Below are 20,827 nucleotides of genomic sequence, written 5' to 3'. Positions count from 1 at the left end.
CACAACTGATCAAATTCGATTCAATCAAATTCCATCTACCAATAGCACAGCCATAAATTTCTCACTAAACTACTGGTAGATAAAATTTAATCAAATCACACAATCGAGAAGAAAATGCCACACTAAAAGCATGTGTGTGTTATTAATCTTTTTTTTTGTATTGCATATATTACACATTTTTTTACCAACTTGACCGGTTATTCATGAAATTTGCTCATCTGCGGTTACCATGCCACCCTATTCTGTTGATAATCGAGCACTACACATTTGATAACATACAACTTCAAAGAAAAGAATTTTGAGAAGTAAAGTAGTTCAAACTTCTTTTAAAAATTTTATTAACCTTAGAAAATATATCAAAAAGTTTTTTTTTTTATATAATCAATCCTGTTAACAGATAGGTACCAAATAAAAATTACAAAAACAGATCATTACCGAAATTAGCAAGATGTATATAGTGCAAACAAAAACTGAAAATGACCACACATGTAATTCATGTTTTACACAGCAATTTCAAATCAACTGTAAGCTCAAGGCTATTTGAATAATAAGAAATAAATTTGTAAAGTATCTTGTTAAAAAATCATTTTATGATGTAAAATGCAAGTACAAAAGCTTTAGAACATTTATGATTCTTTGCACTTATTTGATTGCACTGTTTGAAGACCCAGGTTTTGTAGGATCTATGTCACACAAGTCTCCTAGAACTCCAAAACCTTTTGGTAAATCTGATTCGCTCAAAAACGGAGTTTCAGTTCCAGTTGTTCCAATCACTAAAACGTTTCTTTTCAAGTCTATGCAACACTGGTGACGCTTAAGCATGTCTAACCCTAACAACATATCCATTACTTGATCTTCTAGTATTGAAAAAGAAGATTGTAAGAATACATTATTGATTTCTATGTGTCCCAAGTGAACTCGACCAAGAATCTTTTGAACACCAACTCCTTTGGCAAACCCTGCAAAACGTTTATCGACAAGTCGCATAATGCCGCATCTTTCCGCACAAGCTTGGCTCATTATTGTTGTTTGGGCACCACTGTCAATAAAAGCTCGAACTGGATGGCCGTTAACTTTACAATTAATATACAACATAGTAACTTGTCCGAAGCTCTCTGGGTGGTACTCTATTGCTGCTTCCATATTAGAATCAACATTATCTTGTCTGATTTCCTCAGCTATCAACCGTTGAGCTTCTGGATCGAAGGGGTCAGCATTCATCATCTGAATACGTTTTCTTTCACGTTCAGATTTTTCAGCAAGCTGCGTATTCAAAACTTTAGCAAACAGATCTTTATTTCCAGACAGAAAAGCATCAGCTAATCTAGGATTGTTTTGTTTTAGTAAATTCAATTGTTCTGGGTATTTCATAAGCGACATCCTTAGTTTTTCAACTTCATCTTCTCGGGTAGTAGGTGAAGACGCTGTCGGAGCTGCGACTGGGCTAGATGCTGTAGGGGATGGATTTGGTGGAGGAGCTGACCCAGGAACCATTATAGAACTGAAATCTATTCCTAAATCAGGAGCTCGATTGGCAGTTTGTTCAAGACGATTATGCAGAGCTAGTACGATATCTCCTTCCTTAATGCCATACGCTCCGATGCCTTTTTTACTGTCTAGTAGGGGTTGTCCTTCATATGTAATGATCATTTCATGTGATGGTATACCGATTTCACACTCACAAAGTGCTTTAAAGTTTTCCAACTCCATATCGGGACTTATGTCAATAGTAATAACAAGATCACTCAAAGTTGTGACTGAAATTCTCATTTTCAAAATAATAATATAAAAACAATTTGAAAAAAAAAAGCTTACAACAAAAAAGAGAGTATTGCTTAACTTTCTCTTCTAGCATGCAAACCACACAATAAAACTTAAACAAATCGTTTTGTTGCCAAAATGACACAGCAATATTCACAACTTTTGAACTTACACAATAATGTTGGCTTGACCTTCTATTTTAAAAGATCAAAGATTTTTTTTTTTTAAAAGGTGCGTTAATTTTTAGTTCAAGTTTTAATAGGGTCTCATTGTCATCATTTTGGAAGCAAATTCAAGAACAAACTAATGGTTTGCATAACTTTTCATCTGTGGGTATTGTGATTGGAGTCAATGTTACTGATTGCGCTGGTAGCGTTAAATTAACTCGTTACTTTCAATTCTTGAACTTCGACTGATTTGTACGCATGATAAATATTGCAGGCTTTATACAGGCTTTAAGATTGCGTAAAAAACTGCCGTGGACGCTGTAGAGTTAAAAGAAAATGAGAGTTTTCATTTACTTTCTGATATGGTACAAAGAGATTTAAAATCAGGAACATGATTAAAAACAACGATTTCGAGCTAAATAAAAATGACTAATCATTGCTCGGCGACATTTCTAAGTTCAAAACTAATGCTCGATTTTTAAATCAAAAGAAAAGTCTTAAAATAATGAAACTGCATGTTTCTGGACGCCGAACAAGTTTTTGCCGCGCACGGCAAAACGACGGGCGTCTTAAATTAAATAAGCTGTGATAAAACGGGAAAAAATACCATATGGGCGCCCATATGCAAAATTGTAAGGGGGGGGGGGCTCAGATATTTTAACCATTGTTTAGCTTGATATTTTCCCATGAAAACCAATATCAGGACAGATTAGAGTCATTAAAATTGGAGATTTTTAATTGCTTATTCATTAATGGTTGGAAAAGAAAAATATTTTTACATTTTTGCAAAGAAAAAAATATTAAAAACAAGGAAGTCCTAATTTCTAAGGGGGGGGGGGGCTCGACTCCCCTTGCCCCCCCCCCCCTATATGGGCGCCCTTGGAAAATACTGATTCAAGAATTTCTCTTAAATTCGCTTATTTTATGTAGTTCGCAACTTACTTTCTCCCTGCAGGGTCAGTGCCCTTGCCTGCCTCGACCCAAAAAAGAAGTAAAATGCTTTATTTCAGTTTTGGTGAATTTTATTCGCAACTCCAACGAACTATAGGGGGCACTGCAGTCACTGTTTAATGGCGGAATTGAAAACTAAAACAAACACATGTGGTAGCGAAGAAAATGCTAAAAGTGTTGTGATTTTTGTTCGTATGTATGATTTTTTCGCTTTATTCGTTTGAAAAGATTTTTCAAAGTCTTGTGGATATTCTGACCCATATAGAAAGAGATTAGAAACCAAAAAGTATTACGAAAGTAAACAATTAATGTAGAGCACACAGTAAGTTGTTCTGAAGCAGCCATTTTCACGATGTTGAATTCGGAATTCATAAATTTTTGGTTCGCTTCGAACGGCATTTTCATTTTGTACCGTTTTTTCTATACATTAGTACATATTAAGTTCAGTTTCGTGACATTTCCAGCAGTTGTTGACATTTTTGTCACATAGTGCACATACGTGGCGGACTGTCAAGAGTAACGTTTAACACTAGATAATTTATTTCTATGACTATATGATTGGATATCCAAAGAAATCATGCATTTAATTCATTCGTCATGGAAATAATTTACCTGATATGCGAAATCTTGTCAAGATACATTATTCTTTCACATAATTTTAAAACCATAACACTATAAACAGATTTTTGGCGAACTTTTATTTTTTATTGTTCAAATTCTTAACGTTCTTTCTGGATTTTTCAATCTGTTCTGCGATAAATATTTTCAAGAAAATTTATTTGCATACTGTCTATTTCAGTAGGATACTGTAGTAACAAATTTTATTTAAATCATTTATGTGGAATTAGGTTAAAGAAAAGTGTCCAGTCAATGTTGTTAAGTTCGTTTTTTTTTCATCGAATTGAAAAACTGATATTTATTCAAATTCACTCAGAACAAAATAAATAAAATGTGTACTCACAGTTTATATATGGTGGTAGTTTTCTTTTCAGTTGATTGACCATTATTTCTTTTTACTTATCGAATTCTGTAATCTTACTATCATTTTATTCCACTCATGATAAAAATTAAAAATGGTTTAACTAAAAACGCGAAAACTCGCCAAGGCTACTTTGCTTGCACAATACTAAAACTACTATAACCCTAAACAAATTTGGCGAAACCTTTCAGCTGAGAATAAAAGGAATAAAGTAAATTCTTTCTCGGTTATTCATTTTGTTCTACGATAATATATTCAAGAAAATATTTTGCATACTGTCCATTCCAACTAAATGCTGCTGTAAAATATGATTAGTTAAATTAATTTAAGATTAAAAAAAACTCATATTCTTACAAATTCATACAAAACAATAAAAAAATTTACCTGGTATAACGTTATCCAATTTTGTTAATCCAGAGTTTTCTTGTTTACGCTTCCACCATTTAATACTTTTTTGAAAGAAATAAGAAAAACTAACATTATTTTGAGAAGCTCGAGAATACTACTAAGGGACGAATTAATTTCTGTAGCTGAAAGCAAACTAAGACACATCGATTGCGTTAATAAATACTCAGAACAAACTGCCTGTGTTTACGTCAACAGACACACGTGATGCGCAACGTGGCAATGTTTTAGGTGCAGACGCAGTTTTATAAATCACCGCAAGGTAGCGTATTCGAGCGCTAGAGTTCCGAATACATCGAAATGCATTAATTTTTGGGGGAATGAGTTTGTCTTAAACTTCTTTGATCAAGAGATAAGGGCAGACTGCCTCACCGGCCTTTGTTTTTTGTTCTGCGCCCTCGAACCTGTGCGCCATTGGTTTTTTTTTTCCTGCGTCCTCTAACCGGTGTGTCTTTTTCTTTTTACGACCTCGAACCAGTGTTTTTTTTTTTTTTTTTTTTTTTTTGCACTGTCGAACCATTGAGAAGAGATAAAATCACTTTTAAATTAAAAAAAAAAAAAGCCTTCAAAAAAACCTAGGAACTAAAAAGCAAAAAATAATCAATTACACTTACATACTATTTCCTACCCAACCCAAACCTAGAAGTGAAATACAGCCTTTTGAAGTCGGGGCCTCCTATAATTGATACCTAACGTAGCTGACAACCCACTGAATCCCGAATTAAACACTAATTTAACTAAACGCGAAATTAGTCTAAAGCTAAACCTACGCAGTTATGTTAGGTGGTAGTTTATAAGAGGCCCCGACTTAAAAAGGTTATTAAAAATTAAGAGATCGTATATAATTAGTTAGGTATTTAAAATAATTCATCATATAGTAATTAAAATCAGTGTTAATTTTATAATTAGGTGTTTAGTTTAGTTAACTTTTGTACTGGAATTGTAAAATAAATTTCACTTCTAGGTTTGGGTATGTAAGTGTAATCAGTTATTTTTTGCTTTTTAGTTCCTAGGTGTTTTTTGAAGGCGTTTTTTTTAATTAAAAATTAATTTATTTTTTGCTTTTTAGTGGTGTAAATATAAAATAAGTTTGTAGGATAGAGTATGTGGTACATGACATTGAGGCCCTTTTTCGGACGACTGTGAAGAAAGGCTTTTTCAAATGCGCAACTACAAGTATGGATTAAAAAAAATTTGTCTTCATAATTAGTTCAACTTTATCAAAGTTTGCTTTCTGAAAGCAAATGCAGGAGTCACTAAAAAAAACAACAGAAATAGCTTTACGTTTAAAATTGTAACATTGTCAATTATATTTCACAACAATACGTATCACACAACCTTCGATAAAGCTGTCATAGAATTAGGAAAAAATAATTTTTGCAAAAGGACGAGTATACGTAGCTCTCAGCAGAGTCAAGACTTGAAGTAATAGCTCAATCTGATTTAGAACCCTTTTAACTTAACTAAACCTCACGATGAACGAGCATTCAGAAATGCAACAATTGATACATCTCATTTCTAATGAAAAGTAGACTGGATTCAGTATTTAGTTAGAACCATTTAAATGTTTACGGTTTCTAAAACTACAAATAAACTGTAAATTGCAAGTCGTAAAATTGTAAATTATAGCATTGTAAATTGTAAAATTGTAATTTATGTTTCACAACAATACGTGTCATGTAACTCGTGATAAAAGTCGCATGGTTCTTCAAACGCCCCCATTACAGATGAAGATAAAAAATTCCACTAAAATGAATTTTATGTTTGCTTCAGAGAATCCTTGATTCAAAATTTTCATTATGATTACTCTAAATAATAATGTTTTTCAGTACTTTCTTTCAGTATAGGCAAAGAAAACACATACCTTTGTTTTATGACATTTTTTTGAACAATGGGATTTATATTTAATAGTTTGTGAGGGAAATTATATGAAATTTATTGCTTTTTACCCATAACTTTTCTCTAAAGAACAAATAGGGTAAATCAAAGATTTGGAACCTTAAAGTAGAGTTAGACCAACCCCAATCCACTAAACAAAAAATAATCATAAAAACCGGTTCACTAAGTGAGACAATACATAAAGTTAATAAAGTACAAATCGCTTTAAATGGGTATGGTATTTGAAGAGTTCCTTCAATTTCATCAAACCCGAAATTGATTACCATTAGACCACAGGGGAAGTATACCATTTCAAAAAAAAAAAAAAAACCTAATCCGTACAGGTAGGGAAAGTGATGTAAAACACCCGGGTATTTATTTTTAGGGGTAAATACCCAGGGTATATACCCAGGTAAATACCCAAAATGGGTATTTACTCGGGTATTTATTTCAAAAATTTATATTCAACTAAAATACTTTTCTGTATGTATTCCTATATGTATATATACCATTCCATACTATTCCAAAAGCAATGCAATTTTTTTAAAGTAATTTATTGAACAGATTTGCACAAACACTTAAAATTCTTCAAAGTAATTTCCTTGGGTTTCTGCACATTTCTTCCATCACCTCTACCATGACTGGTAAGTGCCCTGAAAGGCGTTTTTTTGGACCTCCCCTAGAGTCTTCGTCACGGCTGATTGGATCTCTTCTAGGGATGAAGAATGGGTTCATTTCAGGCCTGCCTTAATCCGAGGGAACAAAAAGATGTCTGTCGGGGTGACGTCAGGAATATAGGGGGCTGGGACAGCGTTTTCACCTCGTGTAGCCGGGAACTCCCGGATTCGCATCCTGTTATAGCAAGGTGCTTCAGCACAAATTTGCCTCACACTTTTCTCAGCGCTAAATCTTGAGTAATGCGAAACACAGCAGCAGACGACATGTTCAGTTCATTTGCAACCATCTTGACAGTCAATCGAAGGTCTAAGTCCAACAATTGAGGAACACGAGCCACATTGTTGTCGGTTTTGCTGGTTGATGACCGAACAGAGCGTTATTCATCTTGAACCTCTTCCCCGCCTTTTTTAGAGGTCTTTAACTACCTCAAAACTTGTGAATCGGACAGAGAAGAGTCCCTGTAAGCCTCACAAATCATTTTGTTAGTCCCTTCAAGAGATTTTGTTGGTTAAGCAACAAAACTTAATCACATATCGTTTTCCCCATGACACGGTCGATTCACAGAGGTTAACATTAACTTATGTCTGGCCACTTCCACAGCTCGGAGAACCTCGAGACTGGTTTTCCGGAAAACCTTAGGGTCCCCCTCACCTAAATCAAGTAGTTCGATTATACTCCGACCAATAAAAGCGGCCTTGAAGAAACCATTGCATTACTTTCAGAATACACCTTGTATATAACCAACCATATACAAAACAATAAATTTTTGCCAAAAATTGTATTTCGATCACATATTTAAAAAATTATTGTGTGAAACAACTTAGCAATCTAATATGATATTCACATTAAATGTGTTAGATATGCCTAATCAATGTTGATAGCCAAATTTCAGATATAAAAAGCCATTAAAATGTCAGTAATCCAACGTTATTAAGCACAAAACTTGCAAATGATTGCATTAAGCACAAAACTTGCAAATGATTGCTTAATAACGTTGGATTACTGACATTTTAATTTTTCAGCACAAAGGTATTTATTCTTTATAAAAAGCCATTCTACAAAAAGTAAAATGCTTAACTGGTTACAAAAAAAGCAAAGGTTCTTTGGTTCATGATATGTTTCTTTCATAATTTCATCGATAAAAAATATTATAAACTGCTTAATATGTATGTATGTATCAGTTTTACCAATTATTTCAAATTTAGATTTTTAAAAAAGAGTCCCATTCACTTTTTGCATTTTTTTTAAATACCCAGTTTTTGTGTATTTACCCAGGCCTTGGGTAAATACCCAAAAAATATTTACCTACCTGCTGGGTCCACATCACTAGGTAGGGGCGTACAGAGAAATTTTGGGGGACGTAATAAATGACTTTTCCGGACCCCTCTCCATATTGTTTACCCCTAGTTTTAAAAATATTGGGCGCCCTTCATTCTCAGGTCCGGGTCAAGAGGTGTTCTTTCTCCTCAGCTCCAGAGCTCAGATTTTGGAACTACTGTTTCAAAATCAGCACATATTCATATTGACTGGTCCGAAGGATCAGTAGGATTTTTTACTGATTTCTAACGCTAGATTTTTCAGATTACCACAATAACAAGGATAAGTCTCGCTCGTTGTTTACATATTACATTTTTATATATAATTTGCGTTCATTTATGGCTTAACTTAAGCATAAAACTTATCTCTGCGAACTCTACAGTCAACCAACCATGGCAAATGGGATCACTCCTGAGCAGTGGTGTCTATGTCCACACACGTCTACATACACACACTTGTGATTGGGAAAAACATAATTTGAATTCAAGAGCGCAAAAATTCAACTATTCTTTTGCTATAATTTTTAAAACAGTAGAATGCAAATGAAGAACTTTTGCAGGTGCATTTGTAAATGCATGCATATTCTCTGCTACATTCAAAAGTGAAAATTTTGATATGAACAGCAAATACTAATAATATTGAATTTTATTGCAACTAAAGCGTAATTCATACAGCTTTCGCACATCATGTTCATCATGTAAAGCGGACAGAGTAAAGTTTTCTGGAGAAGCATTCATACTTTGCGAACGCGAAAAAAGCACATGTCAGTCTCTCACCCAATAGAGAGAGCGTGCTCATCTCGTGGAGACCAATGAAATGCGACGCCCAACTCAACGGACGTTAGAGCCGTCAGATATCTGGCTTCTCGTCCGGTCGATGGGTCCCATACAATACGACTTGCTGTCATGGCAACGCCGGCCGAAAACCGGTTTTAGAGAGAAAAGCATATGTCAGTGACGGATGTGCGGACGCAGTGTGAATGTTGCATTAGATACATATTATGAGAGCCAGAAAAGTGGTTTTCAAGATCTATATTCATTTCAAAGTCAGTCCGCAAAGTTGTCATAAATGATCCCTAAAAATTTTTTGTTTAAATGCACCTTTGGCTGCTTGCATAATAAATTATCAATATAAATGTCATGGAATAAAATTTAAAAAAAAAAAAAAACGTCCAAGTTCCTGATCAGTTATTCAATAAAAGCAAAAATAGCTATTAAAAAAAAGCAATTATCTTTTCATTTGCAATAAAAAATATTCATTGCTTTCCATAAATATTAGTCATTATTCAAATCAGCAATTGGTTATTTTTTACAAATAAATAATCATGTCATTATAACTAACTAAGTATAAGGTTTTAAAAAACTATGAATTAATTGATCAATTATTTTCTTTAAAAAATAAATATTTAATTAATAATTAATGCAATGTTTTGTGAACTGTAGGCCCTATTTTTCCCTGGATGCCCGAACCAAATTTTATTTCCAATCCAACCTTGTTCTCAGCTCTCAAAATTTCAAGACTCTAGTGTCTATACCTTTTCTACAAACTTAGTTTAAACATGGCAATTTGTTTTGCTAAGTTCTCCTGACATCATGACACCTTTTATTTGAGGGATCTCAGATCCACCGAATGTGGTTGGTCTATTCTATTAGTTTTAATGGCACAAGAAAGTTTACAGGCTACACTGCACCAAATCTCGGAAGCTTAAAATTTGCATATGTAAGTTTCAAAGGAATGGGTCTAGAGGGAATAATTTGAAAAAATAGGTCAATTGACATAGAATGACTAATTTACTATTATAGATTTGAAGTAAGAAATGAAAAACTAAGAAAATATTTATATAAAAAAGAATTTTATAAATATCACAGGGAATTTCATATGACAAATCTTAGTTTCTCCAAGTAACTTCAACTTCATCTGTTCGATATCTAAAAAAATAATAAAAGAATATACTTTAACATTAAAACAAAATAATTGTACTGAAGTCTCTCTTCCAGTTCAACTAAAGGGTTGTACTGGTAAACTAGGTACATTGGAGAATAATTCATAAGTAGTCTGCTTATGCTATTTGAAGACAAACATTATTCATCTTTGACTAATTTGCATGATGAAGATTGTTGATATATACCCCCCAATATGACCTTCTAAATGTATTTGTAGTTATATCTTGTTGGCAGGGCAGGCTCTAGTGGTTCTGCTGCCCTAGGCAACATTGACAAGTGCAGTCCCCTCCTATTGAATAATAATAATATAAAATAATAATATATTAATAAAATAAAAATAACTGTAAAGTGCTTAAAATTAAAGTGAGTTTCTAGTTAACTTCCAAACTAGGTTTTGCATATCCAAGCACTGGTACACACTTCAAATTATCTTCTTTAACATTAAAGTAGTGCAACTTGTGGCACTGAAACAAATTAATATTTTTCAAAGACTTTTAAGTAACGCAGTTTTCCGCCTCTAAAATTAAATTGAATTTCTTGTTAAATTCCGAACTCAGTTTTGCATATCCAAGCACTGATACACACTCTAAATTAATATTATTCTTTTTAGCAATGAAGTAATGAAATTTATGACGCTGAAACAGACATTCATACTTTTAAAAAATACGTTTCAATTTTGAAATTTGCCACCCCTAAAATCTGCTGCCCAAGGCGGACGCCTACCCCAAGAGCCGGGCCTGCTTGTTGGTTGATTTCCATGTACATAGTATGACTTTGAGTTAGTTTGCATGTTTTTTAAGAAATAAATTTCTCTGAATAACTTCATAAATTACACTTCTCCAAGTACTTTAACAAAATAAGCTTACTACTTTGAACTTTCAAGAGTGAATATAGCAAAAGGACAAACCAAAGTTTTTACAGTCAAGGATTGCAGCCAGATATTGAAAGTATTCATCATTTTCTCGACACCATCCTTTTTTTTCGTATTTCAATGCTGTATAGTTTATTACTCAGTGTTTCTAATAAGGTATAATTTTACATAGTTTCGGTCTATGTTTTCAGGCTTTTTATTCATATTATTATCGTACAAAAAGAACACTAATAAATCATAATGTTTTGAAAGTTATACCATAACAAAAGATGCCAAAAAAAAAGCACTTTTCAGTAACATGTCGCACCTTCTCAAGAAAAGTGACACAACTCAAAAAAAAAAAAAAAAACAGCAATGGAGAAAATTAAGGTTTTATGCAATAGTAGTTTTAAGAGATTTAGTCTTGAATATTGCAATACTTGCAAAAAAAAAAAAAAAAAAGTGATGTTTACTGGTTAGTTTTTGTTATCTAAATGAATAGTGCATCTTTAAAGTTCGAAAATATTATATCTAAATTATGAAATTTTAATAATTTTTCACTATTGGTTTTTTCGTTTTTTTACCACCATGCATCAGTTATGAAAGCTAACTTTGTCGTAGTTTCTGTGGTAAAAAGAGCATTAAATTTAGGTTTTAAATCAATAGTCAATACATTTTCCCCCAAGTTTGAGTTGTGTCACTTTTTTTGCCAAGGTGAAATGTGTTTTTTTAAAAAATAAACCATACTGTTGAAAACTATAAATATTAAAATAAAGAAATAACTAAATAAAAATAATTTTAAGTAGACTAAATGAAAATTGAATGTAATAAAGACACAAATGAATGGAAACACAGGAGTGAAAAGGTTGAATAGCTCAGTGCCTATTTGGATCATGTGAATCTTTCTCCACCTACTTATCACAAAGCACATAAAACAATCATCAAACTGCAGCAAAATGAAATCAGTAAGCAATTTTGATGGCTCAAATAACTAAATAAACCTAAAATAATTTAAATCTAGAACTAAAAGCTAGTAGATGACAAAACTGCAAACACTTTAATATAAATCTCTGACAGAAGCACAAGCAATAGTGTTACACCTGGTAGCAGAAGCAGCATGACACAGTGATGCATGTCGCAGATTCTTGAGCAAGTCTGCAGATTACTTTTGATTTGAATTGGAAAGATTTTTTAAAACGTTATGCATTTTTATGTATTGCCGTTGAATTTAAAACAGAAAAATAAAGTTTAGAATAAAGCAGGAAAAACAAAAGTAAAAACAAAAAAGGCGTTTAGATCTATATTTGAGTTCATAACAGCTGATAGGTGAAACACACTTGCTCTGGCAGCTACATGCACCTCAGTTTTCCATTTAGTTTTTAAGCTTTTCAGCCTGCGTTTCGCAAGTAATTTTTAAATTTAGCATTTTATTCTTCAAGCATTTCACAGTGACATTTTATAGTAACTGTTACGACCAAACAAATGCTGGTTTACCTTGCAAACTATTTTTGAGATTTTTAATCTGCTTCAAAGACAGCTGAAAAAAATTCTGTTACTAGATGGTTACATAGGGCTGTGTATCATTGCTGCTGAAAGAGTTAATTCGAAATAATAATAAATTAAAACAATTGTACAAAATAACTAAAGCTGGCTATAGCCATTTTTTATGAAGTCAAAGAGTAAATAAATAAATTATTATTCTAATTTTTAAAAAAAGATTGTAGGTCAAAAAAAAAAAAAAAGCTTGGCAAATAGTTTTTCTTAGTTGTCAATATCCCCCTGCCCCACACACAAAAAAAAAACTTTTAAAAAATGAATCACGCTGATATCATTGACTGAACAAAACACAATGTAAACTAGTATGTTGTGGTCATCACGAAATTTTCTTCTATATTTTTCTTCCCTCTATATTCCCTCCCAATGCTTAACGAGGAAGCAATATTCCCAACAAAAACAAAATTACACATGCAAAAACTTGACGACCATCCCAATGTCTGAATTATTGCAAAAGCAAAGCAAAGAGCGAAAATTGAAAGTTATTTTAAAAGCCTTGCTTGAATTAATTACAAATATTTTATTTGTTAACAAACATAAGATGGCAACAGTTAAAAATTTTAAATCATTGAGATAATATTTCTGATCATTTATACAATTAAAATCACGAGAAACACGCAGACGACAATCTATTACGATTTATCTTTCTAATTGTTGCATTAATACAGCTATTTTTATTCAAAAAAAAAAAAAAGTAATAATAAAAACCAACACCTTGAAGCGATTAGTGTCAAAATTGAACCAAAGCCTGTTTACATATGGATTCACATATATTCCAAATTTCAACCAGAACGTAGCATTACTTCTTGAGATAGGGCACTCATAATGGGAAAAAAAGAGCGGGCTATTGCGCTACCTCCTTTTTACCTGTTGACACGAAAATAAAATCAGCTTTTATACCCACTAAGGGCTACTTGCCAATAAATTTTCCTTTCATTCCGTTCATTCTTTCTTGAGATACAGCAGTCACAATTGACGACAAAAAATGTTCAATAGGTCAACCCCCGTTTGAGTTATTGACACCAAATTTGAATCAGCACCTGTTCCTGTTACTGGCAACACATGGACCAAATTTTGTTTGATTCCGCCAGTTACTTCCTGAGGAATAGCAATCACGAGTAACTTAAAAATCGTCCCATTGCTCCACCCCCCTTGGAGGAATTTGCGCCAAAAACCAATGGGCACAAGTTCACATAGTGGCACATATGTGTACCAAATTTCGTTCGATTTCATGCGGTAGTTTTTACTGTAGAGCGGCCACAAAAAACTGGTCACACACAGATGTGACACACACACACACACATACACACACACAGACAGACACTTTCCAAAAATAGTCGAAATGGACTCAGCACACCTCAAAATGTTCGAATTCGTCAAAATTCGAAATTCGAAAATTTGCACAAATCCAATACTTTCTTCTATATATTAGATATAGAAGAAAGTAAAAAAAGGAAAGAACGGATGGAATATATGAAAATTATGTAGTAGAGTCATAAATGATTAACAAGTTTACTGTCTGGTCTACCCAAGCATAAAAAACAAGTGCTTTAAGTTCAATAAAGCACTTTGATATTGAGTAATATATTCCATTGAAAGAAACATTAATTCATCTAGAACCATACATGTAGTTCAAGCAATAAAAATTTTGGGATATGACAATGTTTTTATATTGATTTATTTTTTCATCTGAAGCATTAATTAAAAGACAGATTAACATTATTTTAAAAATTACAACTTAAACACTGATTTTAAAAATTCAATATTTTGAAGTTAACAAAATTTTTAACATAAAAAACAGTTCAACACATTTAATTTTACTATAAGAACATGGATTTTCATCACAAACCTTTGTGTGCAAGTTGTGTCTTCAAAGTTTGTGACTTGACCAGATTGATACATTTCCCAACCAGCCTGAGCAATCATAGCACCATTATCAATGCAGAACCTGTAATTAAATTTTTTTTTGGCTTTGTTTCATGTGATTCAAAATACATTTAGAGTTTTCAAACTGTTATAGAAGAAGTATTTTTTGTTCAGGTGAATTGGCTACATTATATATAACACCCTGGCAATGAAAGTGACACAATTACAAAATCGTTAATTTTTACAAATCGAGACATAAAATTTTTTATGAATTGGTAATAAATGTTATAACCGATTATTATTAAGTATTATTCCTAATATTTCAGCTCTCTGTTATCCCTTAGTGTTTTCACTATAATACTTCATTGTTTTTTCAAATTAAAGCTTATTTTGGGGGATCTGTTAGAGGGAGTTGTATCCCTTTAGAATTAACCAAAATTTGAAAAAAATAGTGCTGTGACACTTCATACAAAATAATAACTCAATCAATTCAAGATCCTGTAGTAGCCAAACACTCTATTTCCTTCCTGTATCCTTATTTTGCATTATTTTGATGGGGGGGGGGGCACAGGAAGAACAAAGTCATTTTCCCTGTCCAACTAAGATTTTCTGAGATTTCTCTTACTGCCAATTTTTCATCCTCTTAAAGCTAGATTTGTACTCTTCCTAGATACTTGGATACATCTGGCCTCTTACACTACTTTTCCAGTTATATTCATACCAAAATGAGCAACAACAACATGAAATGCGTTGAGACTGCTAATTTGTTCGGAAAAAGTAAAGTTATATGATTGGTTCAATTTATTTAATAACACGGAAAAAATGTCGGTGACAAAAATAATATTTTTTCCACTTAAAATATGTTAATTACTCTTCCTAGATCTCATAAGAGAGCCTAAAAAGACTTTCTTCTAAGACTTCAAGTTTTTTAGACTTCAGACTTCAGTTTTTTTAAAAAACTTTTAAAGGAACTTCCCCCATTGCTTCTCTTTCCTCTAACTTTACAAAGGATAACTTAAAATTGAACCTTCAAGACTTTAACTTCGAAAAAATTAAGGCGGAGATCCCATGAATTCCCTCCTCTAAGTTCACCAAAGACGGCCTAAATTTACGTTTTTAATGCTCCAGTTTCAGGAATTTTCAAAGAAGAGCCCTACTTTTACCTCACCATGCAGAGCCTAAAAGCTTTAAGACTTCATTTTGAAAAAACAATTACTTTTGGAAGAGAGGCCCCAAATCCTCCCCCCTGGAGTCACAAAAAGAAAATTATAAAATAGTGTTTTTTACATACTTCAGCTTCAGAAGTCAATAACACCTTTTAGGGGAAAATATAGCAGTTAACAAGTGTTTAAAATTATATGTGTGCAGAGTGTGGTTTTTCAAATTGTTCGAGATTTTGCAGTGTGTTTTTGTGCATCAGGGCATGACATTTGCATGAATTTTTGAATAGCAATGAAAAATATAAAGAGACCTTGCTTATTTTTACTTTGACAACCTGTCATTCTTCTGAAAGGACGATAAGACAATCTTATCTTCTGTATGGTCCCTTAAAACTTTGAATTGGAATATCTTTTTGAGTTTTGGTTGCACAAATATCAAGATTTTTGTGTCAGTTACAGTTTTTATTGGAGATTATTTCTCTAAATATAACTTAGGGGACCTACGGCCCATATAAAAGATTACATTTTTTATTTTTTGACTTATTTTTATTTTTGCTTCAAACTTTCAATATCTTAACTCTGCATCTGATTTTGAACATTTTTGCTATGTGTAGTATGCATCTAGGACGAACGGTTGCGAAAATCGAAGTCTTGCAGGTTAAAACGGAGCACCCTGTATATTTTTCTTTGAAAAATTTTACTCCCGAGATATAGCTATTTTTTTGCCCTCCAGATGAGTAAAATTTGGCATTTTTGATACTTTTCCTAAAAGCTCTAGTAAATTTATTTAAACTAGTAGGAAGATCAAACACTGCTTATTGTAAAGCTGTAAATATAAACCTTTACTTGTGCATAAATAGAAACAATTTCACTTAAGCCCAACAAGAAATTTTTCTGGGTCAAATCGTGGTTCAAAAAGTGTCATTTTTATCACTTCCAGCATAAAAAAAGTTAATAAGGGACTTACAGTACGAGGCTATTTTTTTCTTGTTGCAGTTAGTTGTGCATAGTAAAAGCACAAGAAAAATAAGCTGATACTTGTTGGCACTACTGGTACGGAACTTTTTGAACCATGATTTGACCCCAGAAAGTTTTGCATTAGGCCGTTTTTGTCATTTTGAGCAAATAAAAATTTTTAAGGCTGGAGCAGAATCGGTAAATTTCCCTGTTTTTGGAGCAGAATGCAGCAGGTGTTTCAAACTGGGAGCAGTTCAGCGCAATTAGAGCACATTTTCCAACACTGATTATGTGAAGCTTGTTGGTGCCACGGGTTTTCTCTACATAGTATAAAATGAAGTCTCCAAAAAGCGTCTGTTTGTTTGAACTCGCAAAACTCGAGAACTACGCGGCCGATTTTTCTGAAATTTTCACAGTTTGTTCCTTTAAGTCCTGAGAAGGTTTGCAGATCTGTTCAAAAAAATTCGACGAGTAGTTCTTATTTTCATCCAATTTAGGCCCAATTTTCACATAAATTCCCAAATATGGGGGTGAAAAATTACTTGCAAATAATAATATTATATATCGTTGGAAAGGGAAGAATTTTCCGCGTTCTACGCAATTTGTTCCAATGCTCTAACTTAATTGCGGCGGGAGTTTTTTACGTTTTTAGCTCGAATTTTTTTAGGCTTAGCTAAAATTTATTCACTACTTTCTTCACTAAATCCATCAATAAAAAGTGAAGGAATTGTCCCACAGTTTTCTTTTTGACAGCATTGGATAGAGCTGCTTTTTTTACTCCAGATCTAACTCGACCTAAGGTCGAAAGTTTAACCCTGTATCTCCATTAGAAAAAAAGTTACAAGCGAATTAAATGAAGTTCAAAAATCTTTTCTCTATTCAAGTTTTTAACCATTTTATTTTGCGTTTCCACGGTAACGCTTTTTGAATCCATTGTTTATTTTCATCTTTCTCATTTTTAATTCTTGAACTTATTTTATTTTGTATTTCCATGGTTACGCCTTTAAAATCCATCTTTCTCATTTTATTTTAATTCCTTATATGTATTTTAGTATCTGTCGTCACTGTTTGGCGAGAAAATTTTGCATGATGGCTTTTTTTCTTTCATTTGATCCTGGTTATTGAAGATACTTCACTTGATGCAATGGTTTTTTTCAAGGTCGACCGGGCAAAGCAGGGCAACGCAGCTAGTCATATATAAAACTAAATTGGAAAATATAACTCTTTTTTCAAAAGTGGTCAAAGTACCCCGAGTTGATGGTTCATAAAATTCAAACTGCAAAAATTCAATATGAAATTTTTAGAGTGAAACAAGATATGAGGTTTATTCAGTAAATACTGAAATATGTTAAAATTCTATTTTGAAAAAGTTAGGAAATTTTACACAGAAGAAGCGTAACAAATTGCATTAACACATAACAAAAATGTTCATAGACATATTTCACGCCTCATTTTAAAAATCTCGGGCCCCCTTTAGGCTCCGGCATGGGCCAACAGGTGTCCCTTCTTCCCCTTCCCTCCTCCTGTGCATGCCCCTGTTAGTGGGTAAGTACAATTAGAGTCAATTCTCAATAACTTGAAGACCCAAGGGACCTGCTAAAACCTTGGAGTAATCAGTAGTTTGAGTTATATGAAATTCCTTTCAAAGTCTTCTGAAGAATAATTTTTACTTTCTTTTTCAAGAATAGTGCATAATAGAAATACTATAACACTTATAGTTTGGATAAAATTAATTTTTGCTACTATGCAAAAATATCTGTACAGCGAATAACTTTTTTAAAGAGACTTCCAAAAAAGACGTTGGTTTTTACTGCTTATTTATCGCATCTTAAAACGTCATTACGTTTGGCTGTTGTAAGCTCAATTTCTTTTCTCTTGATTTCAGATTGTATTGCTTTTAAACGTCTTTTTGTTCTAAAAGAAGATTATTTGGGCCATTCAGAAAATAAAAGCTGCTGGTTTTTTTTAAATTTTCACCAAAATTTTAACTTTCTTAAAGATTAGCCAGGAATAAATATTATAGCCTCAGCCATGGCAAAATGTAGCCCAATCAACTGCTTTTCATGTAATATTGCACCATTGTGCGCATTAAAGAGCACTATTGTAAGTAAATTATCCCTCTCACACAAGCTGATAAGCAAATCTATGTGTCAAAAAGGAAAAAATCTTTTTTCATTATTATTTTGGCAGTAATTTTTTGCATAAAATGGAAACGAAACTCTGGTAAAAACTGATTAAACAGGAGTACATTTAAGATATAGAGACAACTTTGTATTGAAAACACCAAATTATTTTGGGACCTAAAGAAACTGAGTAAAAGGATTAGATTTGAATTTTAAGGCTTCGAGTTATCGACAGTTGACTGCATTTGCCCATAAGGTGAAATCATTTGGATTACTATGTCTGGTATTTGTTACATTTTTCAGCATTCAGAACATTAGAATTTAAATTTACCTTTCATCAGTTGCATACAGTTTAGCACCACGTTCCTCTGTCATGATCCTCATCATTTCTTGTAACCTTTCATTACCTGCAACAGTACAATCAAAACATTTAAACATTTTATAAGACACATTAGACAATAGTAAAAGATCAGAACTTATAAAAGTTGACTTAACTTTATACTAAATGGAAAACAAACAAAAATGCGGCAAATTCAGCTTCATATTCAATAAAAACTACTTAGATTTGCCTACTAATTTTTATTACAGCAATATAAATGAAAATTAGTTTCAATACTTTTAAATGAGAGGACTTCATTAACAAAATTCAAAGTGAGAACCCATTTTGAAAATTAGAGCTATTTATATTTTAATGTACACTGAGTATAAGGTTTTGATACTTACAACCAACACCACCAACAAGCAAAACTTCATTAGAGCCACAATGAGCCATGGCACGTTCTAGAATAAAGGTGTTGATAAAAAGTACTTAGATAATTTTAAGAGTAACTGTCAATATGCACATACTTGAGCATTTAAATGATTTTATACAAAGTTCAAGTCAGAGATTTAGCCAAAATATTTTCCCCATCTTTCGGGGAGAAGTAAGCAAGACTAAATATTTCCCTGCTAATATCTATCAGTTCGTTTTGCAAAAGAAAGAAGGGGGGAAAACATTAAAAAAAAGGCTCTTTTTTGTTTTTACTTTAATAGTGAAAAGATAAAATTGATTTATATTACATACATTTTACTTCTAACTAAAATTAGGCATTTATATTTTTAGTAATATTGATGTTCACTATCATCAACATGTCAATCTCTAGAGGGGGGGGGGGGTATGTGCTCAAAAAGGATGAGAACCATTGTTTTACGCCTATAAGTATGCCTGATTTAGCACTACAAATTGATTTTATGGAATGTTGATATGAAATGTAAAAAATAATTACAATAAACATGCTTGAGAAACAGATAGGAACAACCTTGGCAGGAGAATGACTTTCTGGTTATTCAAAAATTCTAAAGAAAAATGAATGAGTTATTGTTTGAATATCAACAGAATGACATCAGAAAAATAGTTCTAAGAATTTTAAAAAAAAAGAAAAAACTTTCTAGGTCAACTAATTTTTGTGTTATCCTTGCTGGACATGATAATGTTAGGATTTTGGAGCTCACCCACATGTACATTACGACATAATAAGGGCTAGGGATGCACCAATTAATCAGCAACCATCAATTTGTAATTGTCCACATTGCCAATTATTTATTGACAGGAAGAAGAAACTATGCTGAATGGATTTGTAAACAATAAATAAATGCAATTTTTTTTATTGTTTAGAAAGAAAAGTAGTTTTTTTCTGAGATAATTATATGCATGTCTGTCTCAGTTCCTCTTGCCCTCTCATAGTCTGTGGGACAGTTAGCCACATCCTTTCAATAGAAAACAGAAACCTCCTCAACTAGAAAAGCAATAGAAGTGTGCAAGAAAGCTAAGGTGCTATGTTTTATAGTAGACTGCAAAATGAAACAACTCTATTTTTCCATAATTTTCTTCTTCACTCACCAGTAGTCTCCACTAACATTGCAAATACTGTTTCCTGTAACGAGAAGCATAGATCTTCTTTTGTATATTGTCCATCAGCTAACAGTGAATCAACCCGTTCCTGAAAAAAAATTAAACTCCGAATTCATTTTGGAGTAAATTCAATTAAATAAACGCAAAAATGAAAACATTTTAACTACATAAAAAAGGCAAGGAAGGGGAAGTAAGCAATTTGTGCACTAGGGTGGGTCGAAAAAACTTTTTTTGGAAATCTGTTTTTGGATAGTGCGGAAAAGTTGCTATATGGGCCCGTTATTACCCATGAAAAATTTCGCTAAATTTGTTTAATATTTAGCCAGCGCTATTTGACATTGAAAAAC

The 20,827-nt window shown here is 32.6% G+C and overlaps 2 protein-coding genes across 2 annotated transcripts; both read right to left on the bottom strand.

Annotated features, from left to right (window-relative positions):
* Window positions 1-392: 392 nt before the first annotated feature.
* On the bottom strand, window positions 393-1,868 carry LOC129227749 (protein DDI1 homolog 2-like). The gene has a single exon (XM_054862354.1). The coding sequence runs from the start codon at window positions 1,768-1,770 to the stop codon at window positions 643-645; it is 1,128 nt and encodes a 375-aa protein (XP_054718329.1). The 5' UTR covers window positions 1,771-1,868; the 3' UTR covers window positions 393-642.
* An 8,133-nt stretch (window positions 1,869-10,001) lies between these two features.
* On the bottom strand, window positions 10,002-20,564 carry LOC129227344 (probable tRNA N6-adenosine threonylcarbamoyltransferase). Its single transcript, XM_054861888.1, has 5 exons — window positions 20,469-20,564; window positions 19,313-19,369; window positions 18,921-18,996; window positions 14,333-14,431; window positions 10,002-10,064 (listed from the first exon to the last, which is right to left on the bottom strand). The coding sequence occupies exons 1-5, from the start codon at window positions 20,485-20,487 to the stop codon at window positions 10,025-10,027; spliced, it is 291 nt and encodes a 96-aa protein (XP_054717863.1). The 5' UTR covers window positions 20,488-20,564; the 3' UTR covers window positions 10,002-10,024.
* Window positions 20,565-20,827: the final 263 nt, after the last annotated feature.

The sequence above is a fragment of the Uloborus diversus genome, chromosome 8, assembly GCF_026930045.1.
Source record: "Uloborus diversus isolate 005 chromosome 8, Udiv.v.3.1, whole genome shotgun sequence".
Lineage (NCBI taxonomy): Eukaryota > Metazoa > Arthropoda > Arachnida > Araneae > Uloboridae > Uloborus > Uloborus diversus.
The sequence above is the reverse complement of the archived record's forward strand: the minus strand, read 5'-3'. Positions and strand labels throughout refer to the sequence as shown.

What these genes read in the sequence shown, in the direction of transcription:
- LOC129227344 (XM_054861888.1), bottom strand. An exon ending in GCTTGTTGGTGGTGTTGGTT is followed by an intron (nt 18,997 to 19,312) that starts GTAAGTATCAAA and finishes GTACTGTTGCAG; the next exon opens with GTAATGAAAGGTTACAAGAA. An exon ending in CTGTATGCAACTGATGAAAG is followed by an intron (nt 14,432 to 18,920) that starts GTAAATTTAAAT and finishes ATTTAATTACAG; the next exon opens with GTTCTGCATTGATAATGGTG.
- LOC129227749 (XM_054862354.1), bottom strand. Translation starts at nt 1,770, where the DNA reads ATGAGAATTTCAGTCACAACTTTGAGTGATCTTGTTATTACTATTGAC.